The sequence below is a fragment of the Channa argus genome, chromosome 5 (assembly GCF_033026475.1).
Source record: "Channa argus isolate prfri chromosome 5, Channa argus male v1.0, whole genome shotgun sequence".
Lineage (NCBI taxonomy): Eukaryota > Metazoa > Chordata > Actinopteri > Anabantiformes > Channidae > Channa > Channa argus.
Genome location: NC_090201.1, coordinates 12,561,288 through 12,581,339, shown reverse-complemented (window position 1 = coordinate 12,581,339; position 20,052 = coordinate 12,561,288). Strand labels below are relative to the sequence as shown.

The following is a 20,052-nucleotide window of genomic DNA, read 5'->3' as shown; positions in this document are numbered from 1 at the left end:
TTTACTACAAATCATTAATACTTCATATCAATGCTGGCTATTTTGTTTCAGTGTGACATTGTATTTTCCTCCCCTCAAAGCATTACATGTCACTTATGGTCTTTATTGGATGAAAATGATGAGTTGTTCCAAGCATTACTGATAGCATCTTTTTTCAAACATCTTTTTTCAAACATATGTCATTGTTTTGGGCTCTTTATTTAACTAAAATTCTCACACATTTTAAGAATTTCAAATGGGATGAAAATGAAGTAATGGCCATCTGAAAAATGACAGGAGACACATTAAAACATCATTTGTGAGGAGCTACAACTTGCAAAAACACTGGTATAGTCCATTAAGGGTTGGTAGGTGGTTGGTATTAATCGGCTCAAATTTCTAATTTCTTTTTCATGATTAGCTTGTACAATATCTGGTAGCCATCATCCCATGCATAGAGCAGCTGCTCCTGTGGGTTGTACTTCAGACTGGAATGAGCTCCATAGCGTTTAGGAAAGTAAACTACAGGAGCATCTTCGTTGGTCACCATGTCATTGACATCAAACACACACTGCACACGTGAGCGACCCGGCTGCTTGGTGTTGTACACCACGTATAGAGTGCCACAAATAACAAACGCTGCCTCTGCGTTCTCTCTCGGACAGTTTGTGTCCCACATCTGTTCAATGTCCAGGGAGCTGGAGTCCATTTTAGCCAGAGAGATATGCCTTTCGTTCTGCCGGGTGGCATAAATGGCCCACAGGCCTTCCTCATCCACAGCCAGGTCCATCAGTGTCTCAGGGGTCAGACCGTAAACTGAGACATGGTCCTGCATTGGAAACACTGCGCTGTCTGTCACAGAGTTTTTCACCATGTCATATTTAACCACCGTCATCTCTTCAGCCTGATTTACATAATACACATGGCTGTTGAAGACGACATGTCCTGTTCCACTCCAGGCAGACGGAAGCTTCAGGTCCTTGGACAGAGACAGGCCCAGTGAGTGGGTGAAGTCTTGCACAGAGACAAACTCGTGTATGGTGTCGCCATTTGTCCCATTGAATATATAGACCTTCCCTGAAGCTCGGCTGGCATCTTTGCTCCACATGCCCTTTAACCCTCCTACTCGCTTTAAGATTTTCATGGCCTTAACACTGGAGATCATGTCACTGCAGTCTGAAAATAAGAGAGCATGTTGACATCATTTAAATGTTTTTAAAAGAATATTTCAATATTTTACAAAATACGGTATTTTTCTGTTGTTTCTTGTCAAGAGTCAAACAGGAAAATCCAAGAGGTAAATGCAACTAAGGGCATCACATCTCACCTGAGAGCTTTGAATATTTGGCCTTCTGCTTCTCCTCCACCAGAGTCACCTGCTGCTCTATCAGCTTGTCGTCCACGTCCACACACGGCTGAGCCCCGTTTTGAGTCTCCAGGTAGTCCAGCTCACGCTCAACCCTGTCCACCCTTGTCCCTACATTGTCCAGATTCATTCTCAGTGCCTCTTTCTCTTTGTCCAGGTTCTCCAGCTGGGAAACCATCTGTTGTTTCAGCTCTCGAAGCTCTGAGGCGTAACGAGTAGCCTGGTTGTGCCATAGAGAGACCCGGTCCTGTTTTTAAGGAAGGTCATTACTGAATCTGAACACCTCCCTGCTGAAATCAGTCTGACTCTGTAAAGGCCTAAAAATCCCAAATCAAATCTCATCTATTCACTTTGCAATCAGTGGCTTATTATTAAACCCAGAGTGTACAGGTGAGTCTATGTTCTCCTGCCAACAGGATTATTGGAAATATTCAGAAATCACTCTTTCAAACCCACTGTTTTTTTCCATCAAGGCACATGAACATCTGGTCTTTCTGCCACTCTCTGTCTCTTTCCTTGTTCTTTCCTTCACTCAGGCTCTGTGATGAACGATTAACCGTCCCAAGACCTCTCTCCCTCTCCTGACTGTTTGTGCCTTATTCCAGATGGGAAGCTTACCCCTCTCTATTTCTCTCTTCCTCTTTTTCTCATTGTCTTTGCCTCTCTCACTTGTGTGTGTTGGATTCCTCCCATGTTGTTTGTATGCATGATGGCTTGGTTTTGCCTCTCCTGTTTATGTACTCTCTATGTCTTTGTGGTGGTTGTGTAGCTCAGGTCTGAGGTCTCTGTGGAGCTCAATCATTTATTTTTTATTTCTTTAATCTGTAATGTGATTGTCCATATTGTCCAAAACTACTGTTTTGCTCTGTTCTGTACTCACCACATCTGTTGCGTGTCTGTTCATCCTTCTATTGCTCTTCCTGAGGTCTCTGTCTTTTAAATGTATTTTGGGAGTATTTTCCTGATCTTACTTAAGAGTGTAAGCATAGAAAGTTATGATGTATTCTGCATACTGAAAAGCCTTTGAGGCAAATCTGTGATTTATTATTTTAGTCTATATAAAGCTTGACTTTGTTTCAACAAAAGCTGAAGTGGTAGGACTTTTAAAGTACAGAGAAGTCCTTAATTTTATGTTTGTTTAACATTAAAAGTTGCAATCTCCTCTGTGTATATTTGCCAAGTGTGGGCTGAACCTGGTTGTTTAAAGGATTCAAACAACCAGGTTCAGCCCACACGTGGCAAGTATACACCCGGGTCAAGTGTCTTTGAACAAAACACGGAATTCTGCCAGCTATGTGGGTGCTGCTGCTCAAAACCTGACCTGTGACCTCACTCTGGAGAAGAAATTAAACAAAGAGGTTTTTCTAAATAATTGATCTGTGAGGTCTGACATGACTTTACAGAGTTAAAAAATTAAGTAATAGATTTTGAGGAAGGAAGTGAAAGCAATGAGGCCTAATATGAAAGAGTGTCACATTATTACTATAACTGCTGTATACTTTTACTTTTATGATAGAACTGAATGTCAAACTCTTTCTGCTTACTTAGAGTCAGTCCATTTCTTGAGGTATATTTGTAACAATAAATATATTTATATCTGCATCCATTTAAATTTGCACAAACTGTAGTTCTCAAATCATCTATACATATAATTTAAAGCAACATTTTTACATTTCTGTCTCATAACAAAAACAAAGAAGCAGACACTTACTGGAGCTGCATTTCCCAACATTTTCCTAATGATTTGCCCACATCTGCATTCCATTGCCTTTGCCCTGTCCTGGAAATTTCCTTTCAGAGCCCATGGAGCCCAGGGCTCAGCAGGGACGTAAAGGCAGTCTTACCTCAATAGCAAGCAGCCTCTGCTCCAAATAGTTAATCAGTGCTTGGTGCTGAGCGGTGGCCAGGCAAACCAAAGTAACCAAGACAGCAAGTCCTCTCATTTTGTGTCAACTCAGGCTCTTTAGGTGCTGTAAAATCTTGACTGGAGTTCTGTGGGAGTGTGTTGAGCAGCCGGCAGATTCCCAGAGGTGGGCTGGAATGTTTTACTAAGCTCTTTGGGAGGAGCCATAACCATCTGGTGTAGATGGAAGTATGCAGAGTCTAAAAGAGACAGGACAATGCACTTCATTTTTACTTCAGCTTTTACCTAGTTGAGAATTTAAAAGGCCAAAACACTACATAAGTTTAAGTGTTTGTCAGCTAGTTAGGGGATTGGAAACAATATCCTTTTAAACACAGGTCGTTAGTGTGGGACAGGAGGATTTACATAGGAGGAGGAAGCGTAATGTGAGTGGTAGTCAGGAGACACCGTTGTTCTGTGTCAAGAGGAGGACATTGTAAAGTCTCCATTACAGCACACTAATGTAATAGATTAACAAGCCCCAACTACCTTCAGAGACAAGAAGAAAATGAAGTCGCAAAGCAGATGGACAAATCTAGTTCAGTGTTACGATGCTTGAAACAACCTGCCAAAAGCTGAAAACTACAAAAGTTACTAAGTGTAACTGCATTTTGCCTTAAATTAGATGATCCAATAAAACTGTTTTTTACATAACATTAAAATTATTTATACTTGAATTATGTTTTAAACAACACTCACATATCTACATGCATACAAAAATATTTCTATTGGTTTAATCCTGGGGTCACCAACCCTTTTGAAACTGAGAGCTACTTCTTGGGTATCGATTAATGCAAAGGGCTACAAGTTCGATACACACTTTATAAATAACAAATTTGCTCAATTTACCTTTAATTATATGTTATTATTAATAATGAATTACATTAATGATATTCATCTATGTGAAGACACAGATCATGTTAATGATTTCTCACAATAACTATCAAATGTGATTAAAAAAGAATAGAAACAAAAAAATTAGATGCAGCTCATTGGTAAGTTACGCTATGGTGACCTAATTTTAGAAAAGGCCCATGGACACCATGTTGGTGACCCCTGGTTTAATCCATGTGAAGTGATGGTTAATAAAACTCATAGTCCCACACAGGGGATTTTGCAGGAAAAATACAGTAACTTTTATCCAATTTAGATTGCTGAGGGATCATATTCAGTGCTATGTTTGTATTTTCACTGTGGATTGTCTTTTACTGTAGAGGTGCACTCAGAAAGGGGTTTCTTTAGGATAGCAGGAATAATTTGAGCAAGATAAAAAGTATCCCTTACAATTCCAACATGTCTTTTCAGACACTGTCATGAGCTCGAATAGGAAATTCTGTATATTTGCTTTAACAGTTGGGCATCTAATGTTCAAAATTATAAGTATGTCAAATATTAGTAATGATACCTGTAGCAAAACCAAAACAATAGTTAGTTTACTAAATTACTGGGGGGAGAAATACTTTTAAAACTGTCTCTGACCTTTCCTGTAATATAAAACCAACCTTGTTATTACAAAGCACTGCTTCAAAACTCACCTCAGACACATAATAAAATGGTGAATGTGCTACATTAAACAACACAAACATCCTCCTGTCCTTTGAATTTTACAAGTCATTCATTTCATTTTTGCTTATTTTGGTTTCGCTAAATCATAGGACTTCCAATTGACAGCACAGACAAAGTGAAGGTTGTGGTAGCAAGCATTGTTTTAAAATAGATAATAATATTAAGAGACTGGAATATCAGTATTTTGATCACAAATTTTGTGGCTGAGCAGGACAACACAAATCTAACACAAGCACTCAATGCTGTACAGAAAGCTCACAGGAGAGGAGGTAAACAGATGTTTTGACATGTTTGGTTGGTACAATGACCCACCATGACATGTAGAAGAATAAATAATGGGATACAGCTTAAAGCAAATGCTATTTAGAAGCCTCAAAGTGTGTGAACCATTGGAATTTGAACTTGAGTGGGGCTTGATTTGAACTTGAGTTGAGTAAAGAACCAAAGACACTGCAAGTTCATGAAGTAAAATAGCAGCAGTAGCCTGCTGACAAACACACTTCCTCCTACAAACAGTACCTTATTGTACAGTGTTGTAACGGTTCCTGCCTCTCACACTGCCTCATTGTCACATACACAGTTTACACCCAGTGTTTCTGCTCCTATTCAAAATCAACTACAACTAAGGTTTATTTTACTGTTATATACAATATGGCTAATCTTATTCACAGTTGTGGAAGATGGATTTGGTATTTTTATAACAATGATCGCTTTCCATATCAGTCTTGATTTTTGACATGATATTTGAGAGAATATGACAAAAAGGTTTAAAAATGAGGCAAAATCAATTTAGCAAAGCCAGAGATATCATGTAAGTTCATGCCTACTTCTTCATTGTCAAAAGCTGGTGCCTACATTACCCACAATACAACACCACTTCTAGGTGTTTGATCAGAGAGTCAGGTTATTGTGCTAGAAGCAGATAATGAGACCCAATGTGTACATGTGTAAATACAAATGTATGTTTAATAAGACAAAAACTGCTGCTTTTACTTCCACTGTCACTATGGCTAATAATTGTAATTATAGACTTATAATCATGATTATCGTAAACTTTAATAATGGATGTGTTTGTTGAATCTCATTAACATGTGTATTAGATCGTCTCTCTCTACCTGTAGCTGTGCATTTGTCCTTATATGGTGCGAATGTTGTGGTATTAGGGAGAGTGGGCTGGGAAATGAATGGACAAGGTGGTGCTGCTCTGTGTTACTGTGTGTATTTGAATATGAGTCTTTTTTTTCTGCAAATTTGCCTGTGGGATTGTGTGTAAACCTCAGTGATTGGGCAGAGCCCTGTGAAAGGATCTGAGACATGCAAATAAAGGCAAATATTTTAGGGGCACTGAAGGGAAGAGGATTGAGGACCTTTTGCTATCACATAGGAAATCAGCTGTTGGAAGATACTCTTTCAAGAACCTCTTCAAATAGTATAACAAGGTATGTTTTGATTATATTGAATCTGATTTTTCATTTGGTAAATATTAAAAGGAGAAAAGACACTAAACGATGACCACAGCGTATAATAGTTAAAACACTGGTGCTTTTAAACATTTGCAAATAGGGGCAAGTATATTCTATTCAGGAAAAATTTATAAAAATAAGTTTGCATCAATGATTTGACAATGATTTCCTCCTTCAGAAAAGACGAAATAACAAAATTGCCACTTAAAACTAAGAGGAACCTGAGCAACATGGAGTACACATTCAGAGCAGTAACTCGCAGTCCTGGTATTATAATATGGAGAATTGAGGTAATGTGATTTTAGAATTTAAGTTTGAACAATTAACTGTTTGATTTCATGGTACAAAGAAATGAAATGAAATTTGCTTGTCTGGCAGAAGGTACAGAAATAATTACTAAACAGCATCAACTCAGCAATATATTAAAGTTATTAAATCTAAAATGTAGATTTTGTTCATGAACATTAAGGTCAAATTGAAACCTTTTCTCTGTGCAACAGAAAATGGAGCTGGTTCAAGTCCCTGAGAAATCTTATGGAAGCTTTTTTGAGGGTGACTGTTACATCCTTCTTTATGTAAGTCTGAGATGGTGACTGGTGAATCATGGGGCTTGTTTCTTCAGTTTTCCAAATGCTGCATTTCAGTATATCAGGTTCTCATCTATACACCATCCAGTACCCACTGTTTTCCTCTGTTGTTTCTCCAGACCCAGAAAGTGAAAAACAGCCTGTGTTATGATATCCACTACTGGATCGGCTCACAGTCTTCTCAGGACGAACAGGGTGCAGCTGCTGTTTACACCATACAACTGGACGAATTTCTGGGCTCCATTCCAGTCCAACATCGTGAGGTTCAGGACTATGAGTCTGATACCTTTAGAGGATACTTCAAACAGGGAGTAATGTGAGTGAAAGTGTTAGTACAATAGTGCATCAGTTATATATGGTAAAACAAACTGTAAACCCAACTATCTTGTCTTGTGTAGCTATATGAAAGGTGGAGTTGCATCAGGCATGAGGCACATTGAAACTAACACCTATGATATTAAGAGACTTCTTCATGTCAAAGGGAACAAACGAGTGATTGCCAAGGAGGTGAGAACACTTCACAGTGGTTATTTGACATGAAGAAAGGCAGAAAGTTATGCAAGAAGACTTTGTTGCCTTTTGATTTATCTTGTTTCAGGTGGAAATGAGCTGGACAAGCTTCAACCTTGGAGATGTGTTTTTGTTGGACACTGGCAAGACCATCATTCAGTGGAATGGACCAAAGAGTAACAGACAGGAAAGGCTTAAGGTGAAATATGTGTTTTATATACCAATGATTTAGTCCGTGTTCACTTTTTAATAATACAGTACAGTATTTATAGTAAGTATATGTAGAGTGTGTAAGATACATTTTATTATTTAACTTTTTCTGATATGAAAATGTTTATGATCACGTGAATTGAGAAGACATAAAGAACAAGTAAGAGCTGTAATAGAGCCTTTTTTAAATCGTCATGATGGATGCAGATGAACGTGCTTATACGTCAGGATAAACAAAAGCAATTTACAGCCCCTGTAACTGACTGTATAGACAAAGAATTAATTTTCTGGTTAAGTCTGACAGTATGACGTCTATATTAAACCTTTATGGAAAGCTGTGGGAGGGCCCTGCTTGCTCAAGCTCATTTCCTCCTTTCTGCAAAAAGGCTGCACTCTGCTGTTCACTATCCCAGCACACACAATTCAAATCATTATATTGTCCCTTTGGTGAGACTGGAACATTTAGATTCTTGACAGTTATTTAGTTATAGCACATTTAGGTCATTTAGGTCATTACGTCATTTCCAGGACAGTTACTAACTCCTATCTTTTATTACTAAAGTGACTGAATGTGCCACATTTTCAAATACTGTGTCGTGGTCACAATTATTTGTGGAAACATATTTAAAATATTATTAAAATAATGTTTGCACATTGCCAATATTTTATTATGTATTACATTCCTTCAGTTATGGTTTGACATCTCATAATCCTGGATTGTGTATCCTCTTGAGTTGCACGTCTGCTTTCCAGGGCATGATGTTGGCTAAAGACATCCGTGACAGAGAGAGGGGAGGTCGGGCGGACATCAGAGTGATTGAGGGTGACGAAGAGGACAATTTTCCTCAGAACATGGGGATCCTGAATGATGTTCTTGGAGAAAGAACATGCGTCCTGGAAGATGGAGTTCCTGATGAAACAACTGACCAGGAGCAGAAGTCAAACCTCACACTTTACCAGTGAGCTTCTCCCAGACCTGTGACAACCAAACCCCTACATCTCTTATGTCTGTGTCTGAGAATGTATCCATATTCGGTTACGGTTTAAATTAAATTTGTTTGTGACTTAATTTCAGTGTGTCAGATGCTGATGGTCAGATGAAGGTCACAGAACTTGCTACAAGACCACTGGTTCAGGATCTCCTTAACCATGATGTAAGTTGGTGTACTATTGACCAAATGAAGATGCAGATTGAGGCTGTGAGGTCAAACACCCACAATGAGGTGATGAAAAAATATTATATTTGCCGTAGTGTGAGAATTTATTGTAAATATCCTTTCAGGACTGCTACATCCTGGATCAGGGTGGGGCGAAAATCTTTATATGGAAGGGGAAGAAAGCAAACAAAGCTGAAAGACAGGCTGCTATGAGCAGAGCTTTGGTGAGTGACCCCTACAGTCCATAATTTGCTTCGATTAAGACAAACCTATTTACAGTACTTTCTGTGTTGTATTTGATTGGCTGTTATAGGAGTTCATCAAAGCAAACAATTACCCCATCACAACAAATGTGGAGACAGTGAATGATGGAGCAGAATCAGCTCTCTTCAAGCAGCTGTTCCAGAGGTGGACAGTGAAAGACCAAACTCAAGGCCTAGGCAAAGCGCATTCAAGAGGGAAAGTCGGTATGTGCATTTGTTTGTAAATCAACAAAAACACGACTGCCAATAAAAAAAAGTATATTTTTATTTTAAATAAAATGTAGACTTTGATGAATCACTTTTCTAATTATATTTGCTGCAGCTCACATCACACAGGAGAAATTTGACGCCTCTTTGATGCACGTGATGCCAGAAATTGCTGCACAGGAGCGAATGGTTGACAATGGTACAGGTCAAGTGGAGGTATCTGTGACACTGTACTCCAAATTTCTTTATGGTCACACTGGTGGCTTGTATCAGATAATTTGTCAGTCCACTAATCAAGTAGAAATTACTGAATATCAGTCTATCATCGGTCAACAGGACAAAACCGACTGAATATTGTCAGCCTCAGATTTACTGTGAGGTTAATACTAACATTCCTGGCTTGCAACTGTGCAGCTGCAGTTGTCTGCTGCTAATTTACTCTTTAATAAACCCAGGTGTGGAGAATAGAGAATCTGGAGCTTGTGCCTGTCGACCCTCAATGGTACAGCTACTTCTATGGAGGAGACTGCTACCTAATCCTCTACTCTTACTTGGTTAACAACAAGAAATGTTACCTACTCTACATATGGCAGGTGAGGATTTGCTGCAAGGAACAGTATCTTACATAACGTTATTAATTTCTTATCATAGTTTCTTATAAAGTTGACATCTTTTGATTTTTCTGAAAATCTTAAAGAATAAGATAAACTATGTTTCCACTTATTATTTTAGGGGCGTCATGCCACACAGGATGAACTGGCAGCCTCCGCATTTCAGGCTGTGGATCTGGACCAGAAGTACAACGGTGAACCAGTTCAAGTTAGAGTAACCATGGGCAAAGAACCGAGACACTTCATGACGATTTTCAAGGGTAGAATGGTCATATTTGAGGTACGACTGTTGAGATTTCACAGACATTATGTTTTACAGTGACAGGATGTGCTCCGGTTATGTTTTGCTGAATGTTTTGGGGTGTGTACAGATTTTGTAACAATGCATAATGTTTCCTTTTACTTTAAGGGTGGCACATCTAGAAAAGGTTCTTCTAACCCAGAGCCTCCATTAAGATTGTTCCAGGTACACGGCTCTGACCCATTCAACACAAAAGCCATAGAGGTTCCAGCCATGGCTGCCTCTCTGAACTCCAATGATGTGTTCTTGCTGAAAAGCCAATCAGCTGTTTATCTGTGGTGTGGAAAGGTAAAGTAGATAATTAAGTGAATTACAGGAATTTGGTGACGATAATACACTTTTGAGACATTTATTTTGTATTAGTGTATGAATTTTGAATCTATGTGTATGTGTGAATTAACATTTACATTAAACTGAGAAAAAAGAAATTAAATACTAGATGGACAAGTATGTGGACACCCACACCCGAATTGTTTTATGTGCTTTTGTCTACGGATAAGGCATGATGTGTGGCTTTTAATGCCAGAGCAAAATATGACAGACAACAGTTTTAATTTAAATTTGCATTCACATTTGGTCATTTGGCAGATGATTTTGTCCAAAGCGACTTACAAGTCCAAAAAAAAACTTAGTCATGATGTGTAAGTGCAAGATAGGACAGATAGGAAAAGTTTGTTGTTTGTTTTGTTTGTTTGTTTAAGTAGGACGTTGTGGGGGAGTTCTATGTTCAGTGGGGACAATCACTGAAGACCCAATGTTGATGCTAATGCTGTTTTGTATTGAAGGTCTGGCTGGGTCTGTCTAGGAGAAGTTGAGTTAAAGATGTCTTTCTCTCTTCCAAGCAGAGATGTCAGACGAACAGTCAGAAATGGGTAATGGGACAGTGGAGTCATCTGGTAGAAAAGAAAGGAAGAACTGTGTGTCGTCAGCATAGCAATGATAGGGAAATTGATGCGACTGGATGATAAAACCCAGGAATGTAATTTAGATAGAAAAAAGAAGAACTGAGCTGCGTAGCATACCAGGAATAGGCTGTGAGTTTTAGAAACTTGCCCCTGTAGAGATTCCTTGAAAGTTTGAACAGAAGGATCTGGTAGTTCACAGCGTCAAAGGTTGCAGATAAATCAAGCAGGATTAGGAAGTGTTCGTCCAACTATGTGGGGTCAGTTTGAAGAAGCTGCTCTACTGTTTAAACATAATAATGCCCCCGTACAAAAATGGTTTTCCTTGGGGTGGGGGAAACAGCCTACACAGATACCTAACTTCAATTCTAACTAGCGCGTTTGGGATGAAGGTGGGACACAGACTGTGAGTCAGAATGTATCATCCAACACCAGTCTTGTACTTCAATCTCATAATAGTTGGGACTGTTTGAAGTAGCATATTAACAACAATTAATTTTCTCATTGCTGTTTGGATTTAAAAGTCCAAATCCAGTTTGTAATGATCAGAGTTTATAATGATCAAAATATTTATAAAGGTACTTGTTGTAACCAGGGATCAAGTGGAGATGAAAGGGCCATGGCAAAGGAGATCAGCTCTGTGATCTGCCAGAACTCAAATAATGTCTCAGAGGAGATGGTGGCTGAGGGTCAGGAGCCAATTGCATTCTGGGAGTTGCTTGGAGGAAGAGCTCCTTATGCCAGTGACAAGAGGTAATGATGATACAAATGTGGGCAAACAAGCTTGGAAAGTGTTAGAGCAGATACTGGATCACTCATGGAGGAAACTGTTTATTACTGTCCACAGATTACAGCAGACGGTTTTAGACCATCAGCCACGTCTTTTTGAATGCTCCAATAAGACGGGACGTTTCATTGTGACCGAGGTATCTCAGTTCACACAGGATGACCTCAGTGAAGATGATGTCATGCTTCTGGACACTTGGGACCAGGTATCAACAGACACTTTTTGTGGCAGTTACCCTTAATGTTTTATTGTTTAGCTGATATAGCCAAACATCTTTGGAAACTGAACTATTTATTTAGCATCACCAGTGGAAAAAATCATTTGCACTATAAATTTTGAAGGTCTATAAAATTTCAAACATGGATATTATATAAGAAGATATCTCAATCAGTCAATAATGATATCTTGTTCCTGGTCTCAGGTGTTTATCTGGATTGGTAAGGAGGCAAATGAAGTTGAGCGCACAGAAGCAGTAGTCACAAGCCAGGAATACCTGCGCACCCACCCAGGTGCCAGAGATCCACACACCCCCATCATCTTGGTCAAACAAGGGTTTGAGCCGCCCACCTTCACCGGGTGGTTTACAGCCTGGGATCCCTCCAAATGGAGTGTGAGTAGTTTGGGTTTGAAATAAAATAAAGCATCAACTTTGTAGAGTGAAATGATGCACAATGACAAGTGTTTATTTCTTTTAGGGAGGAATGAGCTATGAAGAACTGAAGAAGGAGTTAGGAGATGTCACATCACCTGTTAATATCATAACTGTATGTAAAGTCCTATGACAAAGCACTGTTCATTTTCCTTATGTCGCACTGAGCAGTGGGTCCAATCTTTGGTTAAGCACTACTAGCATTACTCCTACTGATGGTACGCTTCTATTGGCTGCCTCCCCCTGAATATGTACTACATGGGAGTCAGAGACAGGAGTGAAACACAAGTTAAAATAATCTACATTAAATACAAGTGCTCCACCTTTTAATCTACAGTCTATTTTACCAGAAGGATTATTTGTATTAACGTAACAGCGAGTGATATATTAATAAACATATGCGAACTAAAAATTATATTTGTTTGTTGAATGTGATTTTCCAGGAGAAGAAGTCTGTGGAAAATGAGAAAACCTTTCAGTGTTTTCCACCAGAAGCTCTGATTAGGAAGCTTGCAAGCGAGCTGCCTGAAGGTGTTGACCCGACCCAAAAAGAGGTAGGCGTGTGTGTATGTTGTGAATACCTTCAACCTGCAACCAGAACAGTTTCCTTTTCTGCATAATTCAGCTATTCATGGTATTACTTTTCTCTATATTCTATAATAATTAACAATAACAATAAAACCATGCATTTCCCTTAAATGTCACCCAGAATATAAATGGAAATTGTTCAATTTAAATCGCTCTATTTTCTGGCCTTATATATTAAGTGGAATTTCGTTAAGACAAAAACTCTTATTATTGCTTTATGACTGGAAATTTAATTCTCAGAGAATGTTGAATCATTAGTTTGTTAATTAGTTTGAAAGAATTGTCCTGAAAACTAGTTCTGTCTTTGGAAATTATAGACACAAATTAATCTTTACCATTAAATGTCTTTCAAGTCAATATCATAATTTCCAGGTCTCCAAATTGTTTCCTTTAAAATGGTTAACCTTTCAACCTTGTTGTATTACATTACATGATGGGAGGCTGCTAAGTGCAAAACATACATGCAAGTGTGCCTTACCAACTTAAGACAAAGAAACTGCTTTGTTTTCACTTATACTAAAATTTATGAACTGCTTTTCAGAAATACCTCTCTGACTCTGACTTCACCAGCGTATTTGGTATGGACAAAGACAAATTTGTGAGCCTGCCACAATGGAAACAGCTGAGCCTGAAGAAAGAAATAGGGATGTTTTGACCATAGTTTGTCCTGTATTTAATATAAGTCATATTTCTCTTTTTTTCACTTTAGCTCAATTTCCTTCTTGAACTATTTGAGGACGGGCCTTTTTTCAGCACATTAGGTTTTAATGATGTCTCTCTCCATGCTCTGGTTATATTGTGAATCATTCATTTGTTTTTAATTCACTGTGATGCACTATTATTCTTTAAATGTTAAAGACACGTTCTTAACCTGTGTTGATGTTCGATGTACAAGGTCACAGTTTAATTAAGCTCTTATAATAAATGTATCTGAAATCTTAGTATGAATAAAAACACTCTATTGCCTATTCTGCTATGTGTGCATATAACAACCACAAAATTAAGATCAGAATTACTGAAAACTTAGAGAAAAGTAAGCAGTATATAGTTATCACACTGGGCACAGTGACAAATATTTAACTAATAAACACTTAAAACTCAGTTGTTAATCCTCAACAGCAGCCCAAATTTCAATGTCAGTAAAGAGCTGCAATGTCATCTGTTGGCCAAATAATGTTACAACATGTCAGGTTAAAAACTGATGAACCAGAATGAGCCACACATTAAATTTGTTCCCTTATCCACAAGAAAACACAGTGAATGATGGATTTGTCAATAAACGCAGGAATAGGGTCACAAACCATATTTCAAAGGAGAGAAGTGTAAGCTTCCTTAATACAACACATTAGAAAGTAATAACATTAAGAATAAAAGTCCATGTAAAGTTGACAAAAACTGTTCACCGTCAGTACGCTAATATAGGTTTGAAATCAAATATGTGCAAACCATGAGGGAATTAGTTGAAAGGTGATAAGAAAGTGATGAAGTGCAAAATTTGCAAACCACATTGGGGGTTGTACATATTTGAAAGTGACTGTGATTAATAAATAAGGTGAATGCAATGAATGCATTGTAGAGGCTTGTTTAGAGTTGCTGTTGTGTTTAGAAGAGAAACTACCTCTGTTGAATTACAAGCGCCATAATCCTACTCAATATGGTGTTTATTTAAATGGAAGCCATGAATCTTTTCAGTAGAAGTAAACACACGCTGACAAAACATCACACGATAAACAGCACAGCATAATTCACACCTTTTATTTTGATGTGTAAAATGTAATTTCAGTAACAAGTTACAGTAGGAACACATGCCTGTATTCTTGTGTTTAAAAAAATGTCAGTGCTGAGCACTCAAAAAAATTGCAAATGACAGAGGCAGTTTTGACACTGTGAAGTGGATATACATAAAGTGTAACTTTACTGCAACATGCTAAAAAAAAACAAAACCCTTTGACCTCACAGGAAGTTAAAAAGAAAACAAAACAACGTTAACAACCAATAATTGGCATTGGCATTAAGTCAGAGGTCTGTCCAGCATTGAATGTATCTGACCCGTTTTTACAGTAACAGGAACCTCCCTTTGTAAAAACACAGCAAGTCAATTGAGCTGTTTCTTCCTCCAACATTTTTTGTATCATGACAGTCAGTAGAGAATCAAACATCAGCATGTGAACCAGCATTATTTTCTAAAAGGACTGTGTAAAACAAGTAATACAAAAGACAAATCACTCAATAAGAAAACATTAATATGCTGCCTTTAAACCACAACATGCCGCTAAACATAGCATCTAGAAATTTCCATAGCTGTCTTGGTATGTTATATCTTCTACACAGCTACGGAATCCATTGCCAATATTAGGATTTTCATATAAAAATAGTACAAAATAAAAGGTTCCCTTAAAGCTGAAATATTTTGATAATGATAGAATGACGCATGCTTTGTAAAGTAAATTTCATAAGTGTTTGCAGTAAATAACCTTAATCCAAGTATTAAATTAGTGTGATATGACTCTGCAAAAGTACTAATGACTGACAAAAATACATTTGCGCATGTTTGAAAATTAATATACATTCATAAATCCTCATGCAAACTACTTATTACAAATAAGATAAAGGGTCTACTCTTGTCTCAAGCATTGAAAAAAAAAAAAAAGGTCTTGAACAAACTAGATGTAATCAATTGTGCTTACATAAAAAATGTTTACAGCAATCAAAGACACTCAAGGAGACTGAATCCAGCAAGTTTGATTGCAAATGTGCAAACCCACAGTATCACCATGCAGGTTGAGGGAATGTCGCCTACAGCAGGTAAGCTGTTTTTTTTTTAACCTGACATTTTGGTTGTTAAGGGAATGTGGTTTGTAATGTCATCTGAGAAACTTACCATACAATACAAAAACTTTAAAAAGTGCAAACGCAGCAACCATTTCCTTAGTTTTTCACAATAAAACAGGAAAAGGGGCTAAAGACAATAGATAGAAAAATAAATGTTCTTATAGAGATCAGTGAGGCAGTCAATAGGCATTTGACATTTGACATATTGGATTTTATCTGTCAGTGACACTTGTCAAACATGAAACTTTTTTCAGTGAGCTCTACAACTGAGGACAGGCCAACAAAATATCTTGTAATAATCTTGTAATAACAGTACGGTTGGGGAAATAAGTCTTCAACACATCTACCTCGTTTACATTAAACATATTTCCAGGGCAGCTATTCACATAAACTAAAGAAAAGATATTGGCATAAACTTATTAAGGCAATATAGCTACAGAAATAACATAAGTACAATCAACAAAAGGTTTTTGTTTTTACCTCTTGGGTTAGTTAGCGGATGTGGCAAATAGCACTTTCAATGATTTCATCACAGTTAGCCATGTGAAGACAATGTAATGTGTAACTGTGATGAAGCTGTGCTTTTCCCATTCTGAAAAGAAACTAGCTGTAACTGTATCTCAGCCAAATAATTGCAGAGCTCACTTTGATTTATATACAGGTAAATTCTGATTTACCTGATCTTGGCAGCTGTTAGTGTACAAACAAAGTTTTTTAAAAGGTTGGCAAAAAGGTAAACAGTCAAAGCATGATAGAGTTTCCTCCATATCTATCCACATATTTAAAAGTTAACACACATATTTAAAAAACGCATTGGCAAATAATAATGGAAAACACACTAATAACCACCTGGATCCTGAGTTCCCTTGTTGTGAATTTACAACTAAAACAAATATTTCTACTACAGTGTATTACGACTAGGGCTGCAACTAATGGTTATATTCATAATTAATTATTCTGCCATATATTTTATCAAATAATCCAAAGCTAAACACTATTTCATTTAGTCTATAAAATGTAAAAAAAAATGTGTAAAAATGATTAAGTGTTTTGTCCCATCAGCAGATACAAATATTAACTATCACATATGACAATGAAAGAGAAAATCCACATTTTAAGAGCTGAACCAAAAAAAATTAAAAAAAAATAAAGACGATTTATCAATTATCAATATGCCTCCAGAATAATTTTCCTTCAGTTGACCTGTCAATTTGTGTTTGTTGCTAGACTCTGAGCATTACTGATGGCCTCAAAGTTTTCAAACATAATTAGATGTGTTCAACATTCTACTCTAAGACAAAACAGATCAAGTTACGACACAATGCAGTTTTCAGGGATTTTGGCATTTTGAGTCTGGCATACATCAACCTCGCAGTTGGTGGTCAGGCTTTTCCCTTTATCCTCAGAATCATCAGGCAGCTCCAAAATGTCTCCATCAACTGGAAAGATTTTGTCCTGCTCTGGAGTCTCAGCAGACGCATCCTCATAAGCACTTATGCTGTCTGAGTCATTTCTGTCAGGTAAATGGTCTCGAACACCGTCTATGCCATTTTCATAAGGCCTTTGAAGGACCCCGTCTCCAGAGATCAGGTTGTCCAGTGCAAGAGAGGGCATCTGGCCCAGTGGCTTACTCACCATTCTAAGCAGCCTTGGCAGGATGCCTCCCTCATCCTCTCCTCCTACACCCTGTCCAACCTCTCCAGGTGCTCCAGCTTTGCTTTCAGTGCTGTGAGGTTCAAGCACAGAGGAATCTTTCTCATCTCTGTGTGCAGCCTTAATCTGTTCCTTTTTGACTTGGAATTCTTGTCTTGTTGCTCCTCCCTCATTCCCATGTGTGCTGACTGGGGAAGATGGTTTGTTATTCCTTTCCTAAGATGATAAGTTTAATTGAAGTAAAGGTCATTGAGGTCATTTTTGGTGCAATATTGTAACTCTAATTTATCTAGTTTTCACAATTAGGTATGCAGTTGTTTTCTAAAATGAAAACCCATATTTGTCTATCCTCAAAAAATAATACTATTCCTTTTGCCCTAAACTCGCATAAAATCTTATTTAATATATACAATCATTTGTTGATACTAATATGTAATACTTTTCTTCCAGTTACACATTTTTCCAGTGAAAAGAAATCAAATATGCCATGACTAACTGACCGTAATATTACATGACACCTCAGCTAGTAATCAATAATAGCATATATGGGCAGATAAAAGCTTAGGCCAGAAAAAACAAAACACGAATGCTATATGATCAGGCTTCTGCCAAGTGTGTTACGCAAAAGAGTCCACAGGCCATTACCTCTTTTAATCTCTCCACCTCTTGCATCAGAGAACAGACCATGCTCTCCAGCTTCTTCTTAGCCTCCCTCTCTCGTTCCAGCTCCTACATATGCAGACACAGTCACATCATGACAGAATGAACAATTTTTTTAAAACTTCATTATAAATTAGTGAAGTGATTTTTAACTTTTGGCGAGGCTTCAGCATACCAAACCAGTCTGTCCAGCTTCCCTCTGGGCCTCTGCCAGCAGCTCCTCTACACCCTCCAGCGTGTCCCGTAGGACGTCCACCTGGAACAACAGAGCCTCTCGCTCGACCTCCAACCCACGCAGCTCCTGCACCACCTCATCATAGCTGGCCTGCAGCTCCAGCTATGCCACAAATAAAGTTTCAAATCAGTGTGGGCAATTTTAGGGGAATGTATGCCAGTCAGTGGGTGGTTAAGTATTTATTTAGCTCTCAGAAGCAACCATCAGTGGGAGGCCTCATCTGGAACCATGACAGACTTTTCATATGTAAAGAAATATTTATCACTGCGGTGCACTGCAGATATTATGCCTACCTTCAAACTGTAATAACCATCACTCTATCTATAATAAAAATAACAAGGAAAACAATGTGACAAAAATTAAAGAAATATTCACCATTTCTGGGAGTCCCATGACAGAATCTTGCTCAAACTGGAGAAAGGGTTAAAAAAAGTGTCCAAGGGTAAACAAACACAGATCTTTTTAAATTCCAGACATTTTGAAAACCTGGTGTGAATAATTATAAAAATAATGGCTAGATAACATTTAGCAGTTTTAGGCATTTTCGTTATATTACAATAGCACTTAAACATATTTTTTTTTTACCAAAAATGGTGCCTTCATAGTGCACTGTTGCCCATAAAGTTGGAATAATTTTGATTTCAGACACATTCATCTTTTTTGCAAAGGTTAATAGTAGATTAATTTCCACTGTGACATGTTTGGAAGAAATTGATCAATAAAGTTTTGAGAAGATATACACTTTATCTAATCATTGTCAAAATAATTTCAAGAGAAGAAGCAAAATATTATATTAAAATAAATATTTTATTACAACTTTATGGGCTACGGTGTATTTAGACAGGGATACAGGAAACAAATATACCCCATATATACAGAAAGACTCGCACATATTTGCATCTGTGGAAGTAGAAACTATGGTGGAGTATCACTTCAGGTTAGAGGTAACCGGGATCAGGAAAACGATGGAAATAGCTGGAGTTAACTAAACTGCCTACCTGGCTGTCACTTCTCCTCTTCAGGGTGCCTGCTCGGCTCTCGCTCCGTATCAGACGTCTGGATGCACTCTCAGTCTGGCGAAGAGACATAAGAAAAGAGACACCTCAAGCAGAGTCTAGCATCAACCAGCCAAAACAAAACAATGTGCACAGGCGGCTAACGTCGAGTTAGCTAAAATATTAACGAAGAAGTTCACTCAAGCGGCAGGCCTGATGAAAACAAATGCGTTTATTCGCCCGTGGCCACTCTTAAACGGGCTTAAACAACCTGGCTGCGATTACTAATATCTAATACTACTAATATCAAGTTAAAAGCACAACAACAAACGGTGAAACATCTGTAGCTTTAGCAGTAAAGAAATCTGATTTCTCTCCACTCGCCTCCTTTATGATGCTGCGTAGAGACTCATCCTCGCTCATTCCCCGAGAAAACGTCCGCTTCCTTGGAGAACCACTGCTGTCCAGCGTGACTGAATGCATTTTTGTGTTTTATACCGAGTCCGTGTTTATGTAAGAGAAACCCCTGAGCTCTCTTGGTGAACTGTTGTTGGTGTTTGTTTTCGACGCAGGAGTATCAGCAGCAGTGAGTGAGCGCACTGTCAACGCCCAGGCCCTGATCTACGGA

The 20,052-nt window shown here is 38.0% G+C and overlaps 3 protein-coding genes across 4 annotated transcripts; 1 reads left to right on the top strand and 2 right to left on the bottom strand.

Moving 5' to 3' along the window:
• Nucleotides 1–175: 175 nt before the first annotated feature.
• olfml3b (olfactomedin-like 3b) lies at nt 176–3,388 on the bottom strand. Of its 2 annotated transcripts, none has more exons than XM_067503987.1 (3): nt 3,190–3,388; nt 1,307–1,592; nt 176–1,155 (listed from the first exon to the last, which is right to left on the bottom strand). In XM_067503987.1, the coding sequence occupies exons 1-3, from the start codon at nt 3,286–3,288 to the stop codon at nt 371–373; spliced, it is 1,170 nt and encodes a 389-aa protein (XP_067360088.1). In that variant the 5' UTR covers nt 3,289–3,388; the 3' UTR covers nt 176–370. The 2 variants fall into 2 exon arrangements, with proteins under 2 accessions (XP_067360088.1, XP_067360089.1); XM_067503988.1 differs by lacking the exon at nt 3,190–3,388 and adding an exon at nt 3,057–3,184.
• Nucleotides 3,389–6,123: 2,735 nt separating this feature from the next.
• avil (advillin) lies at nt 6,124–14,015 on the top strand. The gene is made up of 20 exons (XM_067503985.1): nt 6,124–6,253; nt 6,456–6,567; nt 6,778–6,852; nt 6,984–7,180; nt 7,263–7,371; nt 7,463–7,573; nt 8,338–8,543; nt 8,660–8,738; nt 8,867–8,965; nt 9,055–9,208; nt 9,327–9,427; nt 9,667–9,804; nt 9,944–10,102; nt 10,232–10,411; nt 11,621–11,778; nt 11,873–12,017; nt 12,234–12,422; nt 12,508–12,576; nt 12,905–13,015; nt 13,591–14,015. Exons 1-20 carry the CDS (start codon nt 6,129–6,131, stop codon nt 13,702–13,704), a joined length of 2,631 nt encoding a protein of 876 aa, XP_067360086.1. The 5' UTR covers nt 6,124–6,128; the 3' UTR covers nt 13,705–14,015.
• A 775-nt stretch (nt 14,016–14,790) lies between these two features.
• Nucleotides 14,791–19,949, bottom strand: si:ch1073-456m8.1 (leucine-rich repeat flightless-interacting protein 2). Its single transcript, XM_067504277.1, has 6 exons — nt 19,809–19,949; nt 19,428–19,502; nt 18,805–18,840; nt 18,370–18,531; nt 18,180–18,263; nt 14,791–17,750 (listed from the first exon to the last, which is right to left on the bottom strand). The coding sequence occupies exons 1-6, from the start codon at nt 19,905–19,907 to the stop codon at nt 17,193–17,195; spliced, it is 1,014 nt and encodes a 337-aa protein (XP_067360378.1). The 5' UTR covers nt 19,908–19,949; the 3' UTR covers nt 14,791–17,192.
• Nucleotides 19,950–20,052: the final 103 nt, after the last annotated feature.